Source organism: Neofelis nebulosa, chromosome 13 (genome assembly GCF_028018385.1).
Source record: "Neofelis nebulosa isolate mNeoNeb1 chromosome 13, mNeoNeb1.pri, whole genome shotgun sequence".
In the NCBI taxonomy this organism is placed as follows: Eukaryota; Metazoa; Chordata; class Mammalia; order Carnivora; family Felidae; genus Neofelis; species Neofelis nebulosa.
Window position 1 is genome coordinate 89,525,805 of NC_080794.1, and position 24,954 is coordinate 89,550,758.

Consider the following 24,954-nt stretch of genomic DNA (forward strand, 5'->3'; position numbering starts at 1 on the left):
GAACTGGATTGGAAGCAGGGTGGGGTGGTACGTACACACGTCATTGTGTATTTAGCGTGAAACGGCGTGGGTCCGAAACGCGCTCAGCTGGTCCCTTCTCTGCCGTGTGACTGAAACCGCCAAAGGGAAGGCGTGATATGACGTCAGCAGTGGCCTTCCTGTCGCTGCTCAGGGTGGATGAAGGGATGGCAGTGTTGGAAAACATTGTGTTGTGTACACTGGTGACATTGTGTCATTTTAAATCTGATTCTCCACCTTTTTGTTGTTCTGCTCACAAGGTTGTGCGGGGAAGGAGCACTGACCCTGTGTGTGAGTGCTGTGTGGGGAACAGCGTTCGGTTCTTTCTGGGGAATGGGCCGGTCGGGGGCCTGGTTAGGGGAGCAGGTCCCAGCGTCCTGGCCACGAAAGCTGGGAGAACTTGTAAGAGGAGAAAGCGAGTGTCCTGAAGGAGAACAGCCTAGGTGAGGTGCGCGGGGGCCGGGGGCCCAAGGGAACCAGGACTGGAGGCTCGGACTTGTTCTCGATCCGGCCTTTTCTCAGTGGCCCCCCAGTGCTCAGCATGCACTCAGGTGCACGTTCTTAAACAGGTACTCTCCTTCCCTCCCCCTCAGCGTTTTCACGCCCTGTGTTTCTCTGTGGTTCTGATATTGTCCGGAAACCATTAACACCTGTTCAGAGTCGGTTCTTCTGCTTTGAGCTGAATGACAATTATTTGAATGGTGAAGGGTGTTAATACATAATTATTCACATTCAAACCAGGACATTCACGGTTTAATCATCTCTCTGTAGGCCTCCTTAAGTTGGAGCTTACAGTCTTGGGCATAATTCTTTCGTTAAATAAGTTTCGGGCACTCTAATTATTGGGAAGGTGAGTATAAATACGCACGGTGCCGCCGTGAGGACGTGGTGCCCCCTTCACCTGGCAGAAGCCTCGCTGGGTGTGTGCGTCGTCTCGTCGCACGTGCGTGAGGCGGGAGGTTCATTTCCGAGGGCTAACAGTCCAGTCCGTGTGCGAGATGAGCTCTGTGATTGTGTTCTCGTGCGCCCAGGACCGGACGAGCGTGCGGGTGCGTTTCTGTTCATGAGCACAGTGCCCTGCTCGGCCTGGCTAGGCCTGGAAAGGGGCCGGCGTCACCCTTTAGACCCTGTGTTCATCTGGACCCCTCCATCTGCTCGACATTACTGAGGTCCCCAAAGAGCTTGGATTGTGAGGGTTGTGTCTGTCTGCATTTCCCAAGCTGGAAATTAAACCTGAGGACTTCTTAAGGCCTTAAGTTCTTTTAAAAATAACAATGAATTTGCTACGTGTTATCAAAAATAATGTATTTTGTATGAAAATGGCTATTTTCCAAAACCAAAAACACTTACTGAGAAGACTGGCTTTTTTTTTTTTTTTTTTTTTAATGTGTTTGCCAATCTCAGTAGTGTCTGCCTTAATGGAAGACAGCTGGATTCTCATAGCTACCCTGTCACTTAATCTGTTGTGGTATCACACGTCATTTAGCTTACGGAAAACTCCTACATGCTTGTGAGAGCAGGAGAATTAAAAAGGCAAATAACATCTTAGTGTTACTGTGAAAATCCCCCTAAACGGGTCTCAGGGACCCCTAAAGCTCCCCAGACCACACTTTGAGGACCACTGTTCTAAAATATCAAAAATTTTATTGCGCCTAAAAATTACTCATTGCCTATACAAGGGGTAGTAAAAGTTTTGTGTTGTGCTTTGTGGACTTTTTTCAGTTTATTTTGTTTTTTTAAACTGCATCCCAAAATCTTTTTTTTTTTTTTTTTGGCCCATAGCTAGAGATGCGTACGATTGTGGTACTTGTTAACAAATTAGGTCAACCTGTGCCGTGCACTCATTCTGGCATCGGCCAGACCCAGAAGCAAAGCAGAGCCCCGCGCCGTGTCCCCACGCTGGCACGAGGGAATTTCACATCCGCATGGACATCACCTCACACGTCTTTCTTCCTTCCCTGACCTATGTTGATATTAGTCACGAAAGGGAAATTTAGGAACTAAAAACACAGTATTGTTGGCCGCAGAGCCCAGCCGCCACCTTCAGTGGGTCCGGAATGCACGTACGGGACCAGAAGCAGAATGCCGTGAGGCGGAGACCGGGCCTGTCTCCCCGTCTGGCAGGGTAAGCTCGTGTACGGCTGGGACGCCGTCCTCCCCGGCGGGCTCATCCCGGAACAGCCCTGGGCTGTGGGTGTCACACCTGCCCGCCTTCCAGGGTCAGGGGCAGAGGGGAGAATGGGCCACCTGTGGCTAGCCTGGGAGGGAGAGAGAGGTAGGCAGGCCAGCACGGGGGCACGAGGGTCTGCTGGGCACTCCTTTCCCCTCCCAAACTGCCGTTTGGCTAAGCATGCGTCATTGTTGGGGGACAGGAATCCAAGGATGGACAGCAGGCCCTATGGACAAAGCGCCTTTCCCACAGGTAAGCTCTGATGACCTCTGTGCGGCGTGTACCTTCGCGCTGGTCCCGTCCGACCAGGATGAAACCAAGATGGAGGGGTGGGAAGCAGCCCAGTTGTGTACCTCTGTGGGGGGTGCTGAGGGCGTGGTGGAAGACTCTGCGATGCCGGTGATGGAGGCCTGTGCCCGAGAGCCTGGCCCCCTGCTGGCCTGGGCCTTCCCAGCATGCCCTTGGATAGCCTGCTCCATCCGGGGCCCCAGGGATCTCTCACCTGCCGAGGAGAGGACAGTCACACCAGAGTCATGGCGGCTGTCAAGGATTCAATATGATAAAGCAGGTTGCACGGTGCCTGGTGTGCAGTAAGAAACGTTAGCACTAGTTATGAACCATTGTTGATTCGTAAGCAAATTGACCAAAATTTCCAAATGAATTTTCAGAATAGTACTCATGCCCCTATTTCCTCAGCATCGCTCAGAACCTCTGAGGAACATCTCTTTCAAGACAGCCTTTCTAGCATTGGTGGTACAGTGGTGAGCATAGCTGCCTTCCAGAATAGCCTTTCAACTCTGCATCATATACACTGACCAGGCTTTTATTGACTACTTACTGTGTACCTAAAACCGTCCATGTTCAGTACTTTGAAATACTTGCACATTGGCAATTTTTCTTACACAGGAATGGATTCGACTCGTGGAAAGTGATCCAAACTTCGGCCTACTTAATAACACCGATCCTTAGGCCAGCAGAAATCGTTTTGGAGCCACAAGCACTGAGGCCACAAAATAACAGGCCATCTTTACTTGGCATCTTACCAGCTGGCTCAGCACGTAACACCCAACGGAGTAGCCAGGGATTTTCTGGAAAGGGGGGTTGGGCGGGTAGGACTCCCTAAAGGTGTCCTGTGAAAGGCACATGCCTCCTTCTGTAAGCATTCCACCGGGTTGTCTTAGCGCAGAGCCTCGCGCACAGGTAGCCATACTGGGCGCGGGCCCATCCCTGGGGTGTCCGCCACTGACTAGGAGAGTCACTCAGGGCTGCAGGGGAATGTCGGGCTTAGAACCAGATGCACGTTGGGGACGGCAACTACTGTCTGCACGTAGTTTTTATAGAAGGGTCTCAAAGGTATGGGCATTAGCGTCTCTGTTATGGGGACAGAGGCAGGTTTTCTCTGGCTTGTCCGTTGTCAAAGTCACTCGTGCAGTTAATCCTTTGCACAGTCACTGCTTACACCCCAAAACCACAGGGCTTGTCTGCCATCACTCACTCAGGTGTGGTCTTCATTTCTCAGAAGAACTTGGTAAGTGGACACTGAAGAAGGGGAGCTCAGAAAGGCTCATCCAGAACAGAAGGCCTTAGCCAAGCCACTGAGCTTGGGACTAGCTTACAGACAGACAGGGACCCTGTCACCAAAACCCACTTTGGCAGTGGGGTGCACAGGTCCTGCCCTCTAGGCCCCAGGGAGCAGTAGACGAGTCCAGCACCCAGCCAGCTGTGTGGACGGTAGTCAAGCCATGGCACTGAGCCTGATTTTTGTCATTTGTTCAATGAGGATAGTGATGTCAGCTTTGCAGAGTGGGTGTTGAGGACTTTAGTGGAAAATTAGCGACAGCTCCTAAGAGCTCAGGAAGCTCTGTGTCTGCGTGGTGTTTGGGAAGGTGGGACACAGAGCAGGGGGCCCGGGCCATGGCCAGGCCAACTGCCTTCATGTGTCTTCTTCCCCTCCACGTGCCAGAGAGCATTGAGCTGTGCCCCCAGAGAGGCCAAGAGGCCCCTGAGTGTCTGAGACATCACTGTGGACACAGGCCTGCGGAGGCTGGCTGGCTCACTGTGGGTGAGCCAAGTGCCTTAGAGTGTGAGAGTAGCGGGAAGGTACCTTCTTTTTTGTGAATGTTACAGGCCATGAATTCTGCCTCTGTATGTGGCTTTAGTGACCATTCGCTGAAAAGCTATTACAGTCTGACACAAGGGGTGGATGGGATCCACCCAGCAATGCCTGGGTCACAGAGGTCCCATTCTCCCAGCTGGGAAAGAGGCCCTCTGGTTTAGCCCTTAGGAAGATAGTGACAGCAGAACATGGAGTGGCCCGTGGACGGTTCTAGACGAGAGCCTCTTCTTGCCTCTGAAACAGCCACTGTCTGCCCAGGCGTCTTCCCCAGGCTTCCCTGTTTGCGGGCTCGTCTCCCGAGTGTGAGACGCCCCCTTCTCCTGCCTGGGAAACCCCTGCCCATCTGTCGGGACCCAGGCCCCCAGCCCCCTATCAGTTGATTGGTCTCCTGGCTCCGGAGATGGGGTTGGTGCACAGCAGCCAGTGCCACAGGGTTTTGCAGCCTGTTCTGTAATACGTTGCACATAAAGATTTGAGGGGCACCCGGGGGGCTCAGTCAGTTGAGCATCCAACTCAGGTCATGATCCCAGAGCTGTACGATCAAGCCCCCCATCGGGCTCCATGCCGAGTGTGGAGCCTGCTTAGGATTCTCTCCCTCTCTTCCTCTGCCCGCTCCCCCACTTGAGCGTGCTCTCTAAAAACAGAAAAAAAGTAAAAAGGAAAGGTTGATGTGGGGCTCTGTTCCCCCACAGTCCTGGCCAGTCTGCCCATGGGCAGAGCTGTGACCGTGTGTAGGTGGCCCTGTGCTGTCCTGACCCGGATTGCGGGTCCACAGTAGATTTTCACACACTTCATGTATCAGTGCATCTGCACTGTCCCACCGTCAGGAAGCTCAAGCTTGCGCACATGCGCGAGTGACCTCCTATAAACTTGTTTTTCCTTTGTTTTTCCTCTGTATGTCTTTTGTTTTTCCTCTGTTACGTCTGGGTCTGTGGAGGCCATGGGGAGCATGTTGAAGTAAATCGAGTTACTTGCCCTCTATCTCGTAGCTACCGTGTAACGTGTATGTTGGCGCGTGTGGAAGGCACGGACGGATTATTGACACGTTAGCTGGAGAGTCGCTCCTAATGTCCGAAGATGCTGCGGTTGCTGGGGATGAGTGTGGAGTTCGGGAAGGCCGTCTCCAGGGGACTCGTTTATGTTTCTAAAGGCCCCCTCGGGCGCACCCCTTGCTGGGCCTGCTGAGCAACGGGGTGGCCTGCTCTGGCCTGTCCAGAGGCACCAGGCTGAGCTGCTGGAACTCCGCCCGAGCCACAGCCCTGGAGCGTTAGGGTGGAGACCCATAAGGCAGGTCCTTGGTCTCCCTGAGCTGGGCCAAACAGAAGGGACCCTTGAGGTGACCGTACAGAGAGCGTTGGGGGTGAAAGGGGCCTTGGAGAGGGGAAGTCGTTTGCAGGGAATGTGACCGAGGCTCTGCCATCAGTGGGCATCTTGAACTTCAGGGAGGTTGATTAAAAACGAAGTGATTGGAAAAGGTTTCCCTCTATGTTTTCCAACTTTTTTTTTTTTTTTTTTTTTTTACATTAACGTAGAGTAAAATTGACTTTTCGTGGTGTGCAGTACTATGAGTTCTAATACGGGTCAGATTTCTGTAGCTGCCGCTATAATCAGGACTCGGGGTTCATCGTCCTAAAAGCTCCCTCCTGCTGCCCCTCTGTTGTCACTGCTGCCCCTGCCCCCACCTCTCTGCTGATTCTTAGCAGCCACTGGTCTGTTCTCCATCCCCGTGACACATGTACTTGGACTCAGCATTTAACCTTTCAAGCCTGGCTTCCGTCATTCACCTTAATGCCTTTGAGATCCATCCAAATTTCTGTATGTGTCTATAGCTTATGCCTTTTAATTGTCACAGTCCATGGTGTAGATATACCTTTGTTTGCTTATATAATTTTCATTATAGCCGTTGTAATAGGTCTATAATGCCATCTTATTGTGGCTTCAAGTGGCATTTCCCTTATAGTTGTGTTGAACATTTATTCAAACATTTACCGTTCGAATGAGCTGTCCGTTCAAGTCTTTTGCCCATTTTTAAATGATGTGATTTAACACTGTTGACTCTAGAGAGTTCTTTATATATTGTGGTTATAAGTTCTTTGTTGAGTATGTTATTTCCAAATATTTTCTCCCAATGTGCAACATTCTGCTAACACTTGACTTTCACAGACCAGGTTTGTTTTTTTTTGTTTTTTTTTTCATTTGGACAAAGCCCAATTTATTTTTTTAATTTATGGATGGTGCTTTTTGATGACATGTCTAAGAACTGTTTGCCTAATTTCAGGTCACAAAGATGTTCTAAGTTTTCTTTTAATTTTTTTTTAGTTTAAAGTTTTACATTTAGAGATATGTATTTTGAATTGGTTTTCATAAGGTATACAATTTTTTAAATATTTTTAGTTTAAAGTTTTACATTTAGGGATATAATCTACTTTGAATTAATTTTTATAAGGTCTAAGAGTTATATCATGATCCAGTGTTTTGCATGTGGTTATCCAGTTTTCCAACACCACTTCTGAAAATATCCTTTTTCATCGAAATGCTTTTGTAACTTGGTCAGAAACTATTTGGACACATTTATGTGGGTCTCTTGGAAATCTCTATCAGGTTCCATCAGTCTGTGTGTTTACCCCTTTACAAATTTCACATTATCTTGATTCCTGTACAGCATAGTAAGTCTTAAAAAAGTTTTAGTGTGATTTCTCCAACTAGTTTTTTCTTCCCTTTTTCAAAATGTTTTGACTATTCAAGTTCCTTTGCCTCTCCATGTAAGTTTTAGAATCAGCTTGTCTATATCTACGGTAATTCCCTGGGATTTTGACTGGAAGGGAAATAAATTTATGGATCACTTTGTGGAGAACTGAAATTTTTATATTGAAACTTCCTATCCATGAACAGAATATGTCTCTCAAATTATTTAGGTATTCTTTGATTTCTTTTAACAACATTTCATCAGTTTATACATAACACTAACCTACAAGTGTGATTTTCCTGTGTTGACTTTGTATCTAGTAACCTAGCTAAACTCACTGTAAGATTTTGGGGGGGTGGGGTGGGGGTGGGTAGATTCCTGGGTATTTTACCATAGACTGTCATGTTGTCTGTAAATAGGGACAGTTTTCTTTTTTCCAAAATGTATGACTTTTATTTATTTATTTTTTGGCTTTATTGCAGTGGCTAGAACTTCTACTATGATGTTGAATAGTAGTGGGAATCCTTGCATTTTTCTTACTTTTGAGGGAAATGCATTCACTTTTTCACAGTTAAGTGTGACATTAGTGTTAGAGTTTTGTTTTGTTTTTTTGTCTTTTTTTTTGGTCAATACCTTTATCAGGTTGAGGATGTTACTTTCTTTTCCTAAATGGTTGAGAGATTTTATCATGAATAGATGTTGAATTTTGTTAAATTTTTTTTTTTGCCTCAGTTGATACATGTTTTTCTTCATTAGACTATTACTATTATGGTTCATATTTGTTTATTTTTAATAGATTGAGGAGTATAACTGGCTCCCACCTTCCACCAGCCATTTAGTTAATTGATCCAGTCCAGTATACCATATAGTAGTATGCGAATCTGTATCGAGTAGAGTGTGTATATGCAATTCTTTTTGCTGTTAGTCTTACAGACTCGTTTCCAGAGTTTCTTTGGTCACCAATTTTCCCTCCCGCCAACTTCAGTGAGGTTGTTCATATGTTCACAAGTTGTAATACACTTAGATTTTCTTGTCAGTCTTCACCCCTTCCTGGGATCCACCAGTCTTCTAAATGCTTTTGTTGTTAATTTGCATATATTTTGCATATAAGCGTTTTCCATCTGTGTTGCTTTTCCTTTTCCAAAACATCACATAGTTGGGATCAGACGGCATGTAGCTTTTGCTTTTTTCACTTAGCAAATACACATCAAGGTAACTCCATGTCATTTTGTGGCTTGATGATCCACTCTGTATGACTGAATCATACCCCATTGTATGGATGCTCCATAGTTTACCCATTTATCCATTGAAAGACATCTTAGTTGCTTCCAGCTTTTATCAATACGTGAGTAAAGCTGAAATAAATATTCACATGGAGGTTTTTGTGTGGCCACAGGTTTTCAGGTAAGTTGACTAAATATTCAGGAGTGCAATTACTGGTTCATACAGTAAGCCTCTGTTTAGTTTCGTAGGAAGCTGCCAGATTTTCTCCCACGTAGCTGTACCATTTTGTTTTTTCATCAGCAGTGAATGAGTATCCCGGATGCTCCATGTTCTTTCTCATCAGCAGTCAGTACTGTCGGATTTGGAGGTTTGTTTGTGTGGCTCTCCTAACAGGTATAAAATTGTACCTCATTGTTTTAATTTGTAATTCCCTGATGACAAATGATTTTAAAGATCTCTTCATATGTTTATTTGTGTCTGTAGATCTTCTTTGGTGCGATGTCCTTTTGCTATTTTATAATAGTGTTGTTTTATTTTCCTGTTGTTGAGTTTTAAGAATTCTTTGTATAGTTTGGATACAAGTCCTTTACCAGATATGTGTTTTGCAAATATGTCCTTTCAGCCTGTGGCTTTCCTTTTCAGTATCTTAACAGCACTTTTCACAAAGCAGAAATTAATTTTAATAAGGTCCAATTATTTTTTTTTTCATGGATCATACTGTCTCTAAGAACTTTTCCCTAAACCCACAATTATCTGGATTTTTTTCCTGTATATCCTTCTGAAAGTTTTATAGTTTCGCCTTTTAGTTTTAGGTCTGTGATCTGTTTAGTTTTTGTAAAAGATACCTGGTCTGTATCTAGAATCTTTTTGTGTTGTTTTGTTTTGTTTTGTTTTGTTTTGTTTTGTGTGCATGTGGCTTTACAGTTGTTCCAGAACCATTTGTTGGCAATACTATCATTTGTCCATTGAATTGCCTTTCCTTCTGTATTTGTGTGGGTCTGTTTCTATTCCGTCCCACTGATTTATATATTCTCTATTAATATGCCCTGTCTTGATTACTGTAGCTTTATATGTAGGTTCATTTTTCCAATATTGAATCAGCTTTGACTCCTCAAACTCCACTTAATTTTGCTGTCTTCTTCCTTTTATATATCGCTGTATTTGATATGCCGGTACTTTGTTGAGAATTTTTGCATAGTTAATGAGAAATATTAATCTGTACCTTTCTGGATTTGGACTTTTTCTGGTTTTGATATTGGAGTAATTCCAATCTCATAAAATGTTTTGGGAAGTGTTCCCTTCTCTGCTGTTTTCTATAAAAGATTGTCTTGAGTTGATGTATTTGTTCTTTAAATGTTTGATAGAATTTAATGGTGAAATCATCTGGCCCTAGTGATTTTGGAAGATTTTTAACTCTCAGTTAAAGTTCGGTGATAGTTACAGGACTATTCCAGTTATCTATGTCACCTTGGATATGATTTGGTAGTTCGTAGTTTTTGATACATTGATCTGTTTCATCCATGTTGTTCATTATTGTGCATAGAGTTATTTGTAGGAATATTTCATTCTCCAGTTACTGTCTGTGAAGTCAGTCATGACATCCCCTTTTTTATGCCTAATGTTGATAACTTGTTTCTTCCCTTTTTTTTTATCAGTCTTGCTAAAGCTTTATCAATTTTATTGATCTTTTCAAAGAAGACAGTTTTGGGGGCGCCTGGGTGGCGCAGTCGGTTAAGCGTCCGACTTCAGCCAGGTCACGATCTCGCGGTCCGTGAGTTCGAGCCCCGCGTCAGGCTCTGGGCTGATGGCTCGGAGCCTGGAGCCTGTTTCCGGTTCTGTGTCTCCCTCTCTCTCTGCCCCTCCCCCGTTCATGCTATGTCTCTCTCTGTCCCAAAAATAAATAAAAAACGTTGAAAAAAAAAATTTAAAAAAAAAAAAAAAAAAAAAACAAAGAAGACAGTTTTGGTTTCATGCATTTTATTCTATCATTTTCTTTATTTCCATTTCATTGGTTTCTGCTGTTACCTTTATTATTTCCTTCCTTAGTTTTATTTTGCTCTTTCTTGTTTATAAAGTGGAAGCTTAGATTATTAACTTGAGACCCTTCTTCTGTCAGATATGCATTTAATACTATAAACTTCCCTCTAAATATTGTTTCAGCTGTATCTTGTAAATTGTGACCTGCTGTATTTTCAGTTGTATTCAGTTCAATGTATTCTTTTTGTAATTTGCCTAAAGACTTTCTCTGTGACCCATAGATTATTTAAAATGCCTTGTTTTCTGTCCAAATGTTTGGAGGTTTCCAATCATCTTTTTGTTATTAATATCTAGTCTAATTCCATTATGATCAGAGAATATGACTTGAATGACTTCAATTATCTCAAATTTGTTAAAGCTTGTTTTATGACCCAGAATGTGGTGTATCTTGGTCAGTTTTTAGTGTGCATGTGAAAAGAATGTATATTCTGTGATTGGATAGCGTGTTGTGTCAATCAGTTGAAACCAGCTGGCTCATGGTGTTTTTCATTTCTGTATCCTTGATTTTCTGTCAACTACTTCTGTTAGTTACTGAGAGAGAAGTGAGGTCTCCAAGTGTGATTGTGGGTTTGTCTGATTCTCCTTTCAGTTTTGTCAGTTTTTGCTTTATTTATTTGAAACTCTCTTGTTAGGTGCGTAAAGGTTTTGGGTTGCTGTGTCCTGGTTGTGAACCATCCCTTTTGTCACCATGTAATATTCCTTTTTACCCCTGGAAATTGTGCTCCTCAATCTGCTTTGTCTGTTACTAACTTTTCTTAGATTACGGTTTTCATGGTGTGCTTTTCCCATCCTGTTAGTTTTAACACATCAGTATCTATTTATTATTTGAAGTGAACTTCTTGCAGACAACACATACTTGGGTTATTTTTTCAATCCATCTGGCACACTATTATTTTTTCATTGGTGAAGAAAGGCCATTTATATTTAATGGAATTATTAGTACGATAGAATTTCTATCTACATGTTTATTTCACTTGTTTTCTTATGACTTTATTATTACATAATTATTTGTTTTCTGTCTTTTCTATTTTTCTTTCTCTTTTCCCTTCCCTTCTTTGGGGCTATTTTAACTTCTTGTTCTGTAGCTTTTGTTTTTCTGTTAGGTTTTTGACTACATTATCTCTTTATAGGGATTATAATCCTTGCATACTTAACTTTCAGAGCAGTCGGCCCAGTCTCCCTCTTTTTTTTTTTTTTTTATTTTTTTAATATGAAATTTATTGTCAAATTGATTTCCATACCAACACCCAGTGCTCATCCCAACAGGTGCCCTCCTCAGTGCCCATCACCTACTTTCCCCTCCCTCCCACCCCCCATCAACCCTCAGATTGTTCTCAGTTTTTTGTGTTTTTTTTTAAAGAACTCATCAGAAGGACAGTCCAGGGTATTTAGCCAGATAATTACCATTCCTTTTGTTCTGACTTTACTGCTAAGCTTCCAGGCTGTGCCCTCCAGTCTGAGGTCCCTTCTTGCTAAAGACCTTCCTTCAGCAATTCTTTTAGCTTACCTCTACTGGCAGCACCTTTGTTTCTGTCTGAACATGTCTTAATTTTAGCTTTATTTCTGACGAGTTTTTTTTTAACTTGATATAGAATTCTGAGTTTCTTTCTTGTCTTCGAGCACTTTATAAAATTGCTATTTCACTTCCTTCTGACCTCCATGGTTTCTGATGAGAATTGTACTGGCATTCAAATCCTCGTTCCCTTTTAAATAACACATCATTTTTCTCTGGTTGTTTTGGAGAGTTTCTTTGTCTTTCGATTTTACCTGCCCGCTTCGTCATGATATGTGTGGGAGTAGATTGCTCCGGGCTTGTCCTGTTTGTGGTTTACTAGGCTTTTGACTTGTCGTATATCTTTGGCCAGATTGGAAAAGTTTTAGCTATCATTGACTAGCATTTTTTCTGCACTGTACTCTTTTTCCTCTTCCTCTGGAACTCCAGTTAATTCGACTGTTAGACCGTTTGATTTTGTCCTACGCATCCACTTTCTGATTTTTTGTTGTTTAACGTGTTTCTGTCTGTTTCTCAGATCAGATCATTTCTGTTGACTTCAAGTTTATTGACTGTTTCCTCTGGCATCTCCATTCTGCTATTGAGACTGTGCAGTTTTTGTGTTTTGTATTTTTCTGTACTAAATTTCCATTTGCTTCTTTTTTATAACTTGTATTTCTTTGAAACTCGGTATCTTTTCATTTCTTTCAAAGGTATTTTCCCTTCTTACAGCATTTTTATTGCAGATAAAATCCTTCAAAGTTACCAGGCCATGTATATGAAATTCTCACATCATACACCTTAAATATCTTACCATTTTATTTGTCCACTAATCCTCAAAATGCCGGGGACAAAATCTTGTCGTGTGATTCCAACTTCTGTGGCCTCTTGGCCTTGATGTTTGTTAATGTCTTTTCCAAGATGAGTTGAGGGTTTTATGATTCTCTGTTTGCCAAGGCATTTGGGATTATATCCTGATCATTTTGAATGTTAGGTTCTGAGGCTCTCAGTCTTGTGTGAGTCCAGTGTATAGCACTGCTATTTTTTTTTTTTTAGGAGGCACTCAACCTGGATGGGTTTGGCTCTAAGTTCTGACCAGGTTTCTGCAGGTTGTGGTTTCAGTGTCCATTTTGTTGTTCAGACTCCATGGTCCTGTCCTACGAATCAGTGGCTGGTCTAGAACCCTTACATCCATTCTCCATGTCTTTGATTTAGAGTGATCCACACGTGCACAGGTCAGGAGTGAGCCCAGGACTTTACAAACACCTTCTCAGTGTGCTTTCCCAAACTTCCCTTTCTCTGCATCTTCCCTGCTACTGTCCAGTTCTCAGACACCCTGTTTGGTCCCTGCTCATAATTTGGCCTTACTTACCCCACTCAGGTACACACCTCCTAGAACTGCACCAACGTCCAGAGCCAACTACTGAGAAGACAGAGGAGGAAAGCAGCCGGGGCCTGCCCACCTGTGGGGACCACAACTGCTTCCGACAGAAAGAGACATGGGCATCCCGGTTGCTTCGGGGCCAGGGTGCAAGGGTTCAGAGATAATACCAGAAAGCGAGCGATTCCTCTGCTCAGAGCATCGGAAGACCCTTCTCTGTCCTCAGGGAGAGAGAGACAATACTTGCATACTTAACCTGCTGGCGCACACCCATGCATCTGCACCTGCGGGTGCCCTCTAGCTGCTGCCTGGTGGTGGAGAGCCCGAGGGCCTGGGCAGCCGACAGACGGCCCTTCCTCAGGAACCCACACCCTGCAGCAGAGTCCCCTTGAAAGAACGATTCTACCCAAAGAACTCCGAAGCGTGGTGTTCTTGCTTACTGGAGAAGAGATGGCGGAGGCAGCCTTGGTCTTAAGGAGACCTGATCTCCAGGCCCAGGCCTGCCCCCGAGCAGCTGTGCTTGAGCGTAGCAGCGCACGGGGGTGTGCAGGACACATCCATCCAGGGAGCTCTCGCGATGGTGTTCATCACCGGGGAAGAGGCAGAGGCCCAGGGGAAGGAAGCGACTCGTCCAAGACCCTGCAGCCTGGAGTCTGCCTTGGCCCCTGGGTCCGTTCCTCCCGTCGCACGTGGGGACTAGGGTATCTGCGTAGGCTCCCTCATCAGAGCCCCACTTGGCTGTGTCAGTGCAGGCACACCAGTGAAGGCTGCCATGATCTCTGCTCCCACAAGTGGCAAAAAGAGAGCTCACATATAAAATTCTGGCGTCCGTGACATAGAATGACGTCTTCCATGGCCGTTGGTAACCCCGTCGTGAGCCCCTAGGAGACTGATGACATACTGTCCGGCTACAGAGAATGTAGAAAGCAGTCTTGGACGGGGTAGGTGCTCCCGATGGGCATGTTTAAGTGGCCACCCACGTGGAAACAAAAACGGCTGTGTCCTTAAGGGAGCGGAGCTCAGAGAAGCAGGCCAGCCCCCAGCGGAGCCTACGGTGGCCCCACAGCAGAACACGGCCCCGCTCGTGGTACCCAGGCCCCAGAAGATGCAGGAGAAAGGGTGGGGAGGAGAGGGTGAAGGAAAGGAACATCCAGAATGTGGCCGGCAGAGGCCGCTCCGCACAGCTCTGGGGTCATGCCCACTCCCCAGGGAGACCGTAATGGGAGGGAAAAGGATGATCATCTAACGGCTGCCCCTTGGGCCACCTGAAATGATGGCCCGGCCGCCGAGGACTTACGTGGACACCTCCACCTCCAGAAGATAGATCTTCCACATCAGCGTATGTTAATTTTTATGAGTAGGTTTTACTACATTTTAGAATGATATTTAACAACCGACAGTGCCAGCCCCTCCTGGAAAGAAGAGCAGTTTCATGGTCTGATTTTGCACGGGTCAGGGTCAGAGGCACTGTCGCTGAGCGCCGCTCCAACTAATTAATGCATTTGCTCCCTACAGGGTGAAATTGGGTTTTCAGATACATTTATAACACGACTTGCTTGATTCCTAAATATTGCATTATTTGAGCTATTTTTCCTAATACACGGCCTGGTGTGTATGGGGTGAGAAATTATTTCCCATGAAAAATTGACAGCGAAGCTGAAACTGTCTGATGAACCCTGTGCTCACATACGGGCACCTTATGCCTAGACAGGCAGGCGCTGGAGCGGCACCGCGGCTTCTCGGAGCTGCCCTGCGCCCCCGGGTGAGCTTGCACGAGCGCCTCTCCTCGTGGTCCTACGGCTTTGGGAAAGTTCTGGGCTCTTCTTCTGGAAAGCCCGGGCGGCATCCAGCAGAACACACACAGCGACCCCTCTGTGCTGCACGAGGAAGGCTGGAGACGGGCCTCCCCGCTTCTTGCGGTCTCCACGACGCGCTGCTTTCGCGCAGTTTCTCTTCTAAGACCTCCGGCCCTGAAATCGCCTTCTCCCCAAGTTATTGCCAGGCGGCCTGCCGCCTCTTTCTTCTTCCTCTTCTTGTTTTGTTTTTGTTTGCGTTTTTTTGGTGTGTTTTTGTTTGTTTTTAAGTGAGGCATAACAACAACAGCAACAGCAGTAATGATGAACAGTTTGATTTCAAAACCCTTTCTGAAGAAATCACAGTAAACACAGTGTGTTTGCCTAAGGAAACCCTCCGAGCAATCAGCCAGTAACACAACTGCATGTGCTAATGAACCCAAAGCTGTTAATGTGGTTTCTTCAGTTAAATTGATTCATGAATTTTGAAGAGAACATTATCTAATGAATTTTCTTTGAATAGAAAGCAATTAAAAGGACAAATCAGTCTGATTAACCCCAAAGTCACCCTCCTGCCACAAATGGTGCACAGTTTGAAATTATATCATAAAAAAACTAGAGCACACTTGCTATCTTTTTGCCCTCTACTAATCCATGTAAATTAATGAACAACAAAGTTAATTTCTTTGATGACCCTGTTCTAGTATCACCTGGATTATGCTGATGTTTAATTTGCTTAATGTTATAATAAAGACTAAACAGATTTTTTTTTCCAGCGAAGTGATTATCATTCCCTTCAGTTAAGAAGTGATTTTTATTATTTAAAACGCATGTAAGGGTGTGTTTCCTTTAAGAACCAAATCGCACTTTGCCAGCTTGGCACCGAGTGTAATTAGTGCTATTATGGACACACTCCGGAACACCGCTGCTGCCCGTGGAAGCCTTCCCTTTGTCGTTGCCATCGGGAACTCCCGCCCCCGGAGGGCTCGGCGCCCCCACCGTGGGGGACACAGCTCCCTGTCCAGTGCTCCCGAGCCTTGCGTTCCCTTTGGAAAGACAATAGGTATCGATTCAGACCAGCCTCCCTCGCAAAGCTGGAGGCAGAGGGAGAGAACGTTGCCATGCATTCACCTGTTCACTCCCACAGCAAGGTGAGGAGCAAGTGTGATTTGATGTGGCTTGCCAATTAAAATGGGAATCAAGTTATTTTATTTTTGCAGCCCTGTGCGTCGCAGATGCCTGTAGCCAAGGTCACTGCCAGCCCCGTGTACGTGGTGTTTGGCATTCTGAGTCTTCTCGCTGCTGGGTGTGGCCGCCTAGCATAAAACCACAGCCCGGCCCACGGCTCCTTTTTCCTTGTGTATCCCAGCTGACGTTGCCAATGACCCAGCAGTCTAAGAGGTTCTGAAGTCAGTAGGCAGGCAGGGCCTTCTGGGCTCACGAATGTGTGCGTGCCCCAGTCCTGGAAGAGCATCACGTGGTCCTTCCTGCGTGGGACCCGGGGACGCAGGGGGCGGTTGCAGGTCTGGGGCGCGTGGTGTTAGGATGGCTGCGTAGGGGCCAGCCCGCACAGTGACGGGACCGTGTGTGGAGGCCGCATTTTAATTGACTGAAGCACCTCTGTTTGTGTTGACGTGCTTTCTGTCTCAAGACCGGCAGGTTTCTACATCAGAGCTGCGGGAGCCGCTTGTCCACATAACGTCATTCTGCATTCTGCCTTTCAGATTCGTTCACCAGACAGGTGTTGTGGAAGCTGCTGAAGGTTGTCAGACTCGGAGAAACGGTTTCTTACCGGCAATTAGCAGCCCTGGCAGGCAGGCCCCGAGCCGCGCGGGCAGTGGGCGGAGCGATGAGGACCAATCCTGTAAGTCGCTGCCAGCGGGTGCGTCAGCGGGGCCGCAGGTGGCGGCGGGAGGGGGGGCCCGGGGCCCTGCAGTGTAAGCGGCCTGTGCGGCACCGCGTGGGGAGCAGAGGAGAGGAGGCATCTGTACGGGCCCCCAGAAGAGGGGTGGGCGGCCCCTGCCCCCCGTTTTTGGTGGTGACGGTGGCATGTCTTCCCCAGGGGGTGGCTTCACCCCAACCTTTTCATGTCCTTGTCCCCCCTGTGCATCTGTAGTCGCGTTTTGCTGAGAGGCAGATCCCCTCCAGGCCACGCCGAGCTCCCCAGAGGATGGGCTGTGTGGGGTGGCCGCACGCCTGTTGTACCCCGTAGGACAGAGGGCACTTTCTCCCCGTCATACCCGTACCTGGGCCGCCGGCCATGCTGTCTCAGGAAGGAAGTCCACGTGAGTTGGGGAAGAGGCCGTGGCGCCCCCGTCCCCAAAGCCAGGTCTGCCAGAGGACGACCCCGTACAACTGAGTGAGGCCTGGAATGTTCTTTCTTGTCAGCCTGTCCAGAGCCTGGCAGGGGCCTGCTAGCACATTCGAAACAGTTTCTCCCCGAAGCGGTGGGAACGTCTGCGACGGGATAGAAGCGTGCCATCCTGTCAGGATGAGGAAACAGAACCAGCACATCCTGGGGGAGGAATTACTACATCAGACAGACCTCCCTCCTTTGAAAATGGCTATAGCTTTGCTGTGTGTCCTCAAAATTCTCTTCATCCCCGTTGACCCAGGCGAGGCGGGCGTTCACACACCCCAACCCGCCGCTCTTGCCAGTTGGCACCGACTGCCCTTGGTCAGAGCCCGGCATCTCTAGGAGACGGCGATTACCCAGCTTTCCGCACAACACGGCCTTGTTTGGTTTAAGCAGCAGCTCATAGAGGATTGCAGTGGATCGCACTGTCTTGATGCGTGTCTGACCTGGAGAAGAGCTCTCTGCCTCGTTAAACTCCGATTGTCCGAGCAGCATGTGATGCGGACGACGCGTCGCACCCAGCCCGCATCTCCCCATCTAGAGTCCTCGGCGGCCGTGGCTGCTGAGCCCAGCGGGCGTCCTGTTGTGTTTTCGCTGCCACGTGCCCAGCTGCGTCTTCAGAGTCCATCCCCTCCACACCCTGTGGGTGCACACGCTGACCATGCGCACAGGATGACTCGGAATCAGGTTTATGAGCATGATTTTTTACGCTTCTGACAAACTTTGACCCACATCGTTCCTCGGAAAGGCCACCGCCTTCTCCCAGGTTGTGTCTCCACGTTGAGCAGTTGGACCGTGCTCTGGATAGAAAGACGGCTGGGACACCGTGGTATCCGGGCTCCGTTTCGCGCCTTGTGAGAAGGACGTCAGAAGCCGGCCGGGCTCTGCCTGTCCCGCCTCCCCCCCCCCCCCCCCCCCCGCGGTCGTGGCGTCCTGTGGACATCCTCCCTTTGTCCCAGATCTTCATCCGTGTTGCGGGCCCCATTTCTGCTCTCCATGCCCTGTGTGTAGAGTCGGTCACCCACGCTGCTCACGGAGGCTTGACTTGACTCCCACCGTGTGACGCAGCAGGTGGGTGCCGCCGTCGCTGCCCCGGGCGTGGCTGCCGCCCGCCTCTGCTCCGAGAACAAGCGTTGGTAATGGACGGCACGCATCCGTAGCCCCGCACCTGCCTTCTGTGTGATGACAGCAGTTTCTCACTCTCTGAAAGGGACGTGCCGTCACTGTTCAGCGATCACGCTCCTGGCAATATTCAGAAACATTTATTGTTCTGCAACCAGCATGACTCTCTTCTCTTGCTATTAATCTCGATGAACATCTCTCTTCAACTGTGGCCTCCGTCACTGAAATTTATAAAATAGGATCTCCCAAGGCTTAAATCTCTAATGTCCGTAAAGTCAACGTATTGACTTCCCCGCCTCGTGCCCAGGTCAAGAATGGCAGCAACGACATCAGGCATGAGGACTGAGCAAGCGCCTGGTCCCTCCTCTTGGTGCTGTCCTGTGCCACGAGCAGCCAGGCAGAGGGGTGAGCCCTCGGGGCCTGGCCACGTGTCCCTCTGTTGTCGGGCGCCGCACGTAACCCATGCAGGGACCGTCCACGCGAGGCGGTTGAGGAGATGCCGGCAGCTGCAGGGCGGAGCAGGGCTTCCAGGCCTGGTGCCAACATGCCACAGGTGCGCCTGCGAGAAAACCTTCAAAGGTGTAGCCAACTTCCGCTCAGCCTCCCAGGGAGCTCTGCGGTCCTCACGGGGTTCCCGTAAAGTTGATCTAAAACCTCCTTGGAATGGGCTGGGGCGTCCAAGAGGTGACCCAGGAACCTGCCACGACTGATGTGGCTGTCCCACGTGGGTGCCCCCTTTCCTTGGTGCTGGCAGCACAAGGCCCAACGCGGAGCCCCACGCATCAGCTCCAGCACCAACAGAGCATCGCTGAGAGTTGCTCGTTGAAAATCTCTCTCAGTTTAGGCTGAGTAGAGCAATTGTACCTTTTGGGAAGGAGAGTAGAAAATGGGTTTGGAATGTGGCAAAGCACCACGGAGCTCATTGTGCACTCATTCCTTAGGTGGCTAGCGATAACCGCGAACACGAGCTGGCTCGTACTCCAGCCCTTGCTGCGGGGCAGGCTTCTCTTCCCCACCAGAGGAAGCGTTGCTTGCTGCCGTGTGGGGGTTTGGTCCCGTCCTAAGTGCTCGGTTTTCCAGGTTTTCCACAGAGGACTCACTAGCCCACATAAGCCTTCTGGAAGGTGCGTCCCCCCCCCCCCCGCCCACTCATTCACCACGGAGGATGGTCAGCCTCCTGTAAGTGACTCTGGAGACGCCTCGTGGCCCTCCCCCACAAGAGCACCCTTCCGCTCATCCTCAGACAGAATTTGCTAAATGCAGTTCAAAGGCAATCAATACATCGCACAGAGAGTTTCCCCACTTTTTTCTAAACAAACGCATTCCTGAGGAGTTAGTTTATTCACAGATTGCCACGAGCGTTAATGACCCCCCGAGTCTTGTTCTGCCAGTCACCCAGATGGCTGTTGATAAAGATTTAGCATCATGTTCTAAGTGTCAGGGCTGTCAGTGGGGCTGAACCATTTGACCAGAAGAAAAAAACGCACAGGGAGCTATTGATTACAGCTTCCCGGTGTCACTTGTTCACCAGGATTTAGGTATTGATGAGGCCGCGAGTGAAAACAAGCCCTCTCCCTTGTGGGCTGCTACCACAAGAACAAAGGCGAAGTTGGAAAAAATATTCAGCCAGCACCAGAATCAGAGGGATTCCATTATTGATTGAAAGGCCCCTTCGTGTTATTTTTGTTGGAGACAAATCTATGGGTTTGGAAGTTTCATAGCACTTGAGAAACAGTCTGTGTAAGTGATGGATTCAGTATTGGATGAATTAGATTTCACAGCGTGAAGATTTCAATGCAGCTGTGATATTATGAGCTGCTTGGTTATTGATAACAATTATATTTTATGCAGTACAGGCTTTCAAGAAGAGGGTGTAGAGGGTATGGATCCTTTGAAATGTCCATAGGGCGCAAATACATTTTGGCGGCCTTGGTTATTTTCGTCGTCTGAGATCCGCCACCAAAGTTAACACGGACAGAAGCGGTGCTCCCTGCCTCTTGTGTAAAAATTGTGCGTCTTTGGCAAGCGACCTGCTGTCCCGCAGTTGCTGCCCAAGATGAAGCCTGGCCGGGGCGGTGGCCGTCACTGCCTTTCCACGGGAGTAGGGCTGTGGTCTGTGGGACACACGGAGCAGGGAGGAAAATCAGAGCCCGCCCGTGAAGTCAGCGTTGGGTGGGGAAATTGAATCGGTACCTAAAAACATCTGTGAAACTAGCTCGAATCTTTATCAGTCAAAACTTGAGTTTCACGTTGTTGTGTCCTCGAAGCAATTATTAATGTGACTATTTATTGTATTGATAAAAGCCCTCAATCAAAGTCAATATTCCAGACTTGAAATGTTGTGATTCTCCCCCCCAAGATGACAGGGATGATAGGCTGCTTGCGGGACGGGGCGGCAGCGGGAGCTTTCCCGGTGTGTGAAATGGCACAGACGGGAAGCCAGCTCTCCCCAGACCCGCCCTGACCCTGCGACTTGTCCTTAGATCCCCTGAGACTGCATGCGTTCCCATGGCAACCCAAACTTGCTGTCAGAGTAGGGACTGGTCTGTGATTCGGGAGAAGTTAGGTTCTCAGCATCCGAGCCAGGTTACCCACAAGGCCAGCGATCCCCCTCGGGCGGCTGGTGGAGAGGCCATGTGCAGGCGCCGGGTTCCGCCCCCGCTGGGCTGGACTCCCCTCCTTGCCCCTAAACTGCCATGGGAACTTGGGCAGTAAATGTAACCCAAGGCTGACCATGCCTGGCCTGAGGCTTGTTGGAGGCTGTGTGATGTGCCACAGCGGGCACAGGCCACGTTCTCCCTGGTGGTGTCGTTGAGTGCTGGGTCCGGGATGGGACTGGGGACCGTGCCCTCTGCCCAGAGACAGGTGTGGCTCGGGGCCTACTGGGGGGCACTCTAGGTGGGTTGTTTTGTGTGACGGGCTGAGGTGGGTGCACGGCCACAGGGCGGCTAGACGCCATGAGAAGAGACCCCAGGTACGTGTGTTCAGCCACTTTCCTAGAAACTCAGCTGACTGGTGGCTGGTCGCTGGTCGCTTTGTCCAATTCGGGTCTTTGCAGTTGGAGCTTGGGGGTAGGGGACGTGAATCTTCTCTCTGTTGAGCTGCAGACTTAGTAGAGGGATTCTGAGAAACTCTCACCCTTCAGGGCCCTGCAGGAGTGGCCGTTTTTCCTTGCAGGACATTGGGAGCACGATAGCCACATGTGAGTGCACGGAGAGGGGCTGGGGACAGCAGGTCTGGGGCTTCAGGAGGTGAGGCAGGATGGGAGCTGAGTGGTCCCTGGGTACCACCCGGCTCCCTTCCAGGGTGGGGTCCGCTGAGGGTCTGTCTCCAGAGCGGGGCCAGTTCCTATAGCCGTGCTGGCTGGCTGTTCACGGAGCACTGCTGTGATCTGCACAACAATGAGAACCGTCACCCTAGCATGTCCTGGGCCTTCCGTGACTGACCACCCACGTCCCTGCACCCCAGTCAAGATGCAGCCACTTAGGAATGAGGGCTGTTTTACCCAGGACCCCTGGGCAGACCATCTCCTGAGAGGTTTGAACTCTGCTGAGAATCCACCAGATGTCCTGTCCTGGGAAGTCTTGGGTTCTGAGTAACTGCTTGTCGGGGCCTTTAAGCAAAATGACCATTCATCCCCCAGAGCCCCCACTGTGGGAACACGGTGTGCCCCCTGCAGTTGGCATGCTCTAAATAGTGCCCACTGGCCACCAGGGAGGCGAGGTCAGCAACTTGAGACAGGCTCCTGTCCACTCTGGCTTTAAGGAGCCATAAGTTCCTTCCCTTTCTTTTCCTCCTGTGTCCTGGGCCAGCTGTGCAGTGGATAAAGGACAGCAGGGTATTAGCTTTATTCAAATAAAAGCTCAACTCGAGAGGTGCTGTGGCCACAGTGGGCTTCCCAGGAATTCTGGCTGGAATGAGCCCCCCTTCCCTGTTACCAGCCCCAGCAGAGGCAGGTGCTGACGACATCTGTGCTGCGGGGCAGACAGGTCCCCTCGCAGGACCCCACCTGGTGCCGGGCATTCCCGTGCCTTCGTCCCAGGATGGCTGGTCAGGGAGTCCTCCCCGCCTCGGGCCAGGGGTAAAGGATGCAGTGGCGGGTCCCTTCTTCCGGTGGGTGTCCCACCCCACGGAAATCAAAAGCAGGGGCAAGGCGCACTGTGCCCACCCTCCACAGTGGACTCCGTCCTGAGAACAGACCCTGAGCAGGTCTGCCAACGGACATCCTTGGAGCTCCTGTCTGTGCAGCCCAGGCCAGTGGCGGGACGACCCAGGCGCTCCCCTGGGGACCGCTGCTGAAAGGGACCCCCCCTACCCTTGGGGAGGACAGAGGTCTTCTCTGCTGGGAGAATTGACTACAGGGAGTGTGTTAGATGGGATTGTTGGCCTGCGTGTGGCTGCAGGAATAACGAACCACCCATGTGACCGTGGTCCCGACTCGAATCCAGGACCTGTGAGCTCTGGTATCCAGTTTGGGATGTGGAGGACCAGACACCCATGGGTCTGCCCTGTGCCGGCCCCAGGCAAGGGCAGAAGGACTGCAGGGCACGGGGGGAAGAGTCCTGTCCTTGGGGCATCAGGGTGTGGTAGGAGACCTGCCTGCGATGTGGGTCCTCCTCCTCCGGGGCTGCAGGCCAGCCTGCCTTCCTCCGGGACTAGTGTCGCAGCATGTCGAGCTGCCGGTAAGTTGGATTGGCAGGGTTTGGTGAAGGCCCTGGGTGCGCAGAGCCCAGCCCTCCCTTCCATTTCCTGGTGTGTCCCAGTGATGCACGGCACCCAGACAGCCGTCACCGTCCCTGGTCCTGGCAGTGGGTCCTTTTAACGGTGGGTTGGCTTCTCTTTGTAGGATTGTATTTGGACTTTCATCATGAGGTGGTCTTGCTTTTCGTGAAGTCGTTGTGTTGATTAAGCACCTGACTCCTCCGTCTGTCTCCAGAGGTGGGCGCACAGGGAGGCCCCAGCGCCCTGGGGAGGGCTGCTGGTGGGCACGGCCCCAGTCTCGAGTCCTCAGGGATGCTGTTGGCCAGCCTCTCCCAGTGCAGGTATCCAGGGGCCAGATGGTGGCAGCGGCTGCTCAGGCGAGAAGAGACGAGGACTAAAGTTTCTCAAACTTCCAAGTATCCCGGGATTAAGGAAGGGAGACGCGCTCCCAGTGCAATGCGGAGCATGAAGCAGGTCAGCAAACCTTCCCTATGAAGGGCCTGGTAGTAAATACTTTGTTCTGCAGCAGCAGCCCCAGACAACATGGCTGTGTTCCAATAAAACTTTGCTTACAAAAGCAGGTGGGGACTGTAGCAGTCTGCCACGTTTTTCCAGCGCCTTGCGTGAGTGTGGTCTTCCCTGAAGGTTCCTGTCACTTCTCGAAATGTTGGCGAACTTTACCTACCGCCCCATAACTTGGAAATGCGATTTTGAAATTTGTAAGCATACGCTGCAAATTACTTACCAAAGACAGTTTTCTCCTTCCGAATGTTGGTATAAAGGGATTCTCTGGAAAATGCCGTTCATTTGCCTTGGAGCGTCGTGTCCGTCCTCGGCCCGTGCCGAGACCCCCAGAGACCAAGGGTTGCACAGCGCCGAGGCAGCCAGCCGGGGGCCTGCATGTCACTGTGGTCAAGGGCCTTGCTCTGGATGCCGAGAGACCTTGCGGGCCCCGAGCCCAGACTGACAGGGTTGCCTCTCTGTCTTGCAGCTTCCCATCCTCGTCCCGTGCCACAGAGTGGTCTGCAGCAGTGGAGCCGTGGGCAACTACTCCGCAGGCTGGGCCACGAAGGAGTGGCTTCTCACCCACGAGGGCCGCCTGGCAGAGAAGCCAAGCTGTCCGGGAGGCTCCCGTGGGGGTGGCATCCCCCACCCCCAGCCTGCTGGCGGAACGGAGGACTTGTGGGAGTAAATACTTGAGTGACACATAAAGGTTCTAGCACATTGGAGGTGGTCTGTGCGGTATTAAAAGAACTGAAACGTGTCCTGGGGGACATAGCGTGTGTGCCTTTTCTTGTTTCCACATTTTACGGCAGAGTGAGTTCAGAGGACTGGCCGTTGTTCATCGTTTGTTTCTCTCTCACACCGTCGTCGTTCCATTTCTAATGTCTGTTAACACAGGGATAAGAAAGTGGGGGGCCCGGCAAGCCTGAGAGCCACCGTCCTCCGGGCAGGTGGGAGCATCCGGCACCCGCCAGGGCCCTGGCCCCCCCGACGCAGGCCTGTCCCCCTGAGAAGCTGGCCTCCCCGGCTCCCCTCTCTGCTTAGCCATTGAGGCTGCCGGGACGGTGTCTCCCACTCAGGCCTTCCTGAGGGAGGCCCGGCCGCGGCCGCAGAAACCAGTGCTCATGGAGGTTTTCTAGCGATGTTCTTCTCACCGCCAGAAAACCAGTGCAGGATGCACACACTTTGGGTTGTATCGGTTGAATGGAAAAGAACCACTTACCAAAGTGATTTGGGAAAAGAAGTAGCTCCTTGAGACGAGTTTGGTCTAAATGGCTCCTTCCCGAGGGCGGAGGGTGGAGGGTCTTCCTCGGGCCCTAGCCCCTCTCCTGCCGCTGCTGACCTTTGTGCGCTC

At 49.5% G+C, this 24,954-nt stretch overlaps 1 protein-coding gene across 6 annotated transcripts in view; it reads left to right on the forward strand.

Annotated features, from left to right (window-relative positions):
• Positions 1–24,370, forward strand: part of MGMT (O-6-methylguanine-DNA methyltransferase) — a 297,512-nt gene extending 273,142 nt beyond the window's left edge. For 5 of the 6 annotated variants that reach the window (XM_058698138.1, XM_058698139.1, XM_058698136.1 and 2 more), the window contains 2 exons: positions 16,642–16,781; positions 24,088–24,370. In XM_058698138.1, coding sequence (XP_058554121.1) covers positions 16,642–16,781; positions 24,088–24,288 — 341 coding nt within the window. In that variant the 3' untranslated portion in view covers positions 24,289–24,370. Of the gene's footprint in view, positions 1–16,641; positions 16,782–17,305; positions 19,306–24,087 lie in introns of those variants that run through there. The other variant, XM_058698137.1, reaches the window with a different exon arrangement.
• The last annotated feature ends 584 nt before the right edge of the window (positions 24,371–24,954 follow it).